This window comes from Aplysia californica, unplaced genomic scaffold, assembly GCF_000002075.1.
Source record: "Aplysia californica isolate F4 #8 unplaced genomic scaffold, AplCal3.0 scaffold00336, whole genome shotgun sequence".
In the NCBI taxonomy this organism is placed as follows: Eukaryota; Metazoa; Mollusca; class Gastropoda; order Aplysiida; family Aplysiidae; genus Aplysia; species Aplysia californica.
Window position 1 is genome coordinate 184,274 of NW_004797606.1, and position 4,179 is coordinate 188,452.

General features: G+C 41.5%; 1 protein-coding gene across 1 annotated transcript in view; it reads right to left on the reverse strand.

Annotated features, from left to right (window-relative positions):
- Positions 1 to 1,658: 1,658 nt before the first annotated feature.
- LOC101861375 (leucine-rich repeat-containing G-protein coupled receptor 4) overlaps positions 1,659 to 4,179 on the reverse strand; it is a 3,103-nt gene continuing 582 nt past the window's right edge. Inside the window, exon 2 of the mRNA XM_013085032.2 lies at positions 1,659 to 3,549. Coding sequence (XP_012940486.1) covers positions 2,227 to 3,549 — 1,323 coding nt within the window. The 3' untranslated portion in view covers positions 1,659 to 2,226. The remainder of the gene's footprint in view (positions 3,550 to 4,179) is intronic.

Here is a 4,179-nt window from a genome sequence, read left to right on the forward strand (position 1 = left end):
AACGCAGTACTGCTCATCGATCTTTTCGTCTATGGGTAGACTCAGATCTCTTATTTGTATCTTGATCGACAACAGCAGGCTGTTTCGCATCGTTTAGTGACAGCCAAAAAATGTTTTCTGCCTGATCGACAATAAATAATCATTTAAAGCACTTGAGGACTACAAGGGGGGAAAACGACTGTACAGTAGTCACAAACAGAAATTCGTTAAGGTACCAATTTTGAACGCTTGTTGACTCATGACTGTACTTCTGTTCAACTGTTGGTTGATTGTTGTTATTGGAATTCCCGTTCAACAGCACTTAACAATAAACCACCAGTCAAACAAATATGAAGTTATGAGTTCACAAGTTTTTAAAATTGGCACCCTCACAATTTCTAGTTAGTAACTACAGTCGTTTTTTCCGCTGTTCTCTTGACTTGTATTGGCTGTGAACGCAAAATGATTTCAATACTTCCTTTTATCTTTGTCCCTATTGGTGATTTGGTGCGTATATTGGTATGTTATAAATTATAGAATGTGTTGGTGTAGTGGTTTCTGTTAGGGTGAACTTGTTCAGAATAACAAAAAGAAACTTTAAAAAAATAATTTTTACGATTTACACTGATGATGATGATGATGATGATGATGATGATGATGATGATGATGATGATGATGATGATGATGATGATGATGATGATGATGATGATTGAATAGTGAGGATTGCGATGTGGAATAATCTTGGTGTTAGTTTAGTTCTTAGTTTGGTGTCTAGTTTAGATTCCCTCGGGCTGTCCTGGGGGGCTGGGCACTATCCCACATTCCCGTTTCAGTACTTTCCTATGCTTTAGCTGAACACACATGCGAACCTAGATCTTGAGAGAAAAGGGGGATTTGTTCTTTATTATGAAAGAGGACGAGGCATTGAGGCTACTCTTATGAAATTACGAGTTTCATGCCTCAGAAAACTGCCTTATCGCCTGCCTTATGATGGCAACAGGGGGCAGGATAAAAAGATCAGAAATGTGTTTCAGAAGGTAAAATGTTATACTCCCCACTCTCGTTCTCTTTCCTCCCCCCTCTCCCCTTCTTTCTGTCTTTCTCTTTCTCCCTTTCTCTTTCTGTCTTTCTCCCTTTCTCCCTCTCTCTCTCTCTCTCTCTCTCTCTCTCTCTCTCTCTCTCTCTCTCTCTCTCTCTCTCCCTCTCTCTCTCTATCTATCTATCTATCTATCTCTTCCCATCTCTCTCTCTGTCTATTTTTTCCCCAACCTTTGTAGTTACTAGGGTGCCCTAGTTGAGAAGTATAAAGTTGCGTTGGGAGTTCGATTCTCAGCTCAATTTGACAGCACCTTATTTCCATAAGAATAAATGTGTGCTTCATCTACTTATTCTCAGCCCCCCACCCCCCCCCCCCCACCCCGATGTAACTGGGCACCTGATGACAAGAGAAAAAGGAATGAGTGAATAATCTTGGAAAGCACCAAAAGACTGCAATATTATTATGTTCCTTAGTGGGTTGAAATGGCAAATTTTGTAATGAACAAAGGGGCCATAGGAGTTATAAATAATGAAATTGTGCGAGCCTTAGAGATACAATACTCTGAATGTTCACTTTATTCTAATATGTTTTCGTAAAAGTATGCATGTCGTTTTAATTCAAGACAAAACAAAACACCACCTAGGCTTCAAGTCATCTATTTTGAAATTTATATAGCACAGAATTTTGACATTTATTCATTTCAATAAACAGTAGGACAATCCAAGAGCTGCAAACATACTGAAGCCTTAAACATGATGTAAGTATTTGAAGATATTGTAGATTCGTATCTGCTGGTCTTGCTAATCACAACTTAGGCACATCACTTCACTCAGAAGCTTAGATATCTGTCAAAACAAAATTGGCTTGAGAGAGAGAGAGAGAGAGAGAGAGAGAGAGAGAGAGAGAGAGAGAGAGAGAGAGAGGCAGAGAGAGAGAGATCGAGAGAGAGAGAGACAGAGAGAGACACAGAGAGACACAGAGAGACACAGAGAGACACAGAGAGAGACAGACAGACAGACAATGCGAGGAGCTGCTTTTCCCCGGGGGAGTGGGGGGGGGGGGTGGGGGGCTGTCTTTCGCACTTTCAATCAATCAATTAACTTTGCTTTGGGGAGAGAGGGTAGGGTGTCTGTAAAGTCCAGTCGCTGTGAAATGCTATGAGAAATAAGAAAGCATAAATCAAGATCAACACAGGTCTCTCATTGGGGCTAGCCAACAATGGGATCGTCGTCTCTACACAGGGAAGCGTCGGAGCGCCAGAAAGACACAATATCCGGGTTGTCTTCCTGACAAATTTTAACACTTGCTCTGACCGTATCTATGCTTCGGATCCACGAGTTAAGGTCTTGACTAATACAGCTGCACGTGAAAAAGTTTCCAAACATCTGTAGAAGCTGAATACTCTTAGCTTCAGCCATTGCTTCGGGCAAGTGGCTGAGACTATTTCCTGAAAGGGCAAGTGTGTCAAGGGAGCTCGTATCCAAAAAAGTGCCATTCTCAATTGAGGTGATTTTGTTTTTAGTCAAAGACAATGTTTTTAAGTTTTCGAGACCCTGAAAAACGGTTGAACGAATTGTGGAAAAGTCATTGAAATCTAAACTGAGTTCCGTAAGGTTCTTGAAATGAGAGAAATCGGGAATATCTATCAAATGACAGCGGACGCATTTAATAAATTGTAAGGTGGGGGGGAGAATATCCGTCCGAAAATTAAGGAGATTATTGAAGGATAGACGCAGTTTGGTGAGTTTTGAAAGTAGCAGAAGGTTCGGTGTTACTGACAGATCACAAGCTCTCAAATATAACGTGTGTAAGGTATTCCCAAAGCCAGCAAATGTCGCTCCTACATCAGGGACCGTGCTTAGATTAAACCGTTCTAAACTAAGCATTTCAAGTGACTGTAGTTTCGTCACCGCTTCGGGAAACATAGGTAGAACAAACGGTCCTGGATAGAAATCGTACCGGTAGAAGAACTGGCCGTCAAACTCGAGTTTTTTCAGTGTATTTTGAACATGGTCAAACGCATCTGGAGGAACTTCAAAATGTGGAGTGCGCAACAGCAAAGTTTCCAGCTGCACAAAATCTGTGATCCACTCTGGCCACTTGTCTAAGGGCACGTTAAGGGTTAAATTTTTTATGGTTCTCCCTAAATGACGAGTTAAATTTCTATTCCATGTCTTAATTCTTGCGTGTCGTAGTTCAAGTCCCTCCAAGCCTTCGACTTCTCTGAGACTTCCAGGCAGCTCAGTCAGATTAAGGGACCATACAGAGAATCTCTCCAGAGTTTTCAAAGACTTTCTGAGTGCGTTAGAACTAAAGTAAGCAAAACTAAGAGACTTGACCTCGATTTTCTTCAAGTTTGGTGGTAAATCGTCGTCTCCGATTTCGATCAGCCGATATCCAGATATGCTCAAACTGTCAATTTGAGTCAAGTTATTGGACGGCTTTGGTATCCTCGGACCCCGTGCGTAGCAAATGGCTTGATTGGCGGAGCATGTACACACGGACGAGTCCTGCCAGGGACAATCTTTTGCCTGTATAATAGAAAATTTTAAAAATCATCATAACTCGTTAGGGTAAACCCAGCGAGAGGTTTAATGTTTTGTTACAAAGACTAAAAGGTTTTCACAGATAATCAAACCATGCCAATCGGCATCTGTGGTGAAGCAGTTAGGGGATAATTCTTATTCGAGTATTTCGGTCTTTTTGCAAGGATGTTGTATCCCTCTCAACCAGAGTTGAACCTGACTAAACGGGTCGGAAGCCCGTCTGCTGAGTAATACAAAATGTGTCGGCAGGCGAACAAAAACACCTACATTAAAAAAGAATCAATCTACGGAAGTGGTGCACTTGAAAAGCAAGGTAGCCAAAGCATTGAAGTCCATTCTTGTGCAACCCGATTTAGATTTCTTCATCCCACTCTTAGCGGAAGACCATTCCTTGTACTCTCTTCCCCTTGACCTTGTCCGTGTCCAGTGGGATGTTTTTATTTAATGAGACAAAAGCAGTAAGTTGTGACGCAGTGACTCGGCACATACTAAAAGATGCAGAATCAATAGTAACTTGCAAAGGAAATAAAGGAAATAAATAGAGAACTAAACATTCACAATCCTCCACCTCTCTCTCTCTCTCTCTCTCTCTCTCTCTCTCTCTCTCTCTCTCTC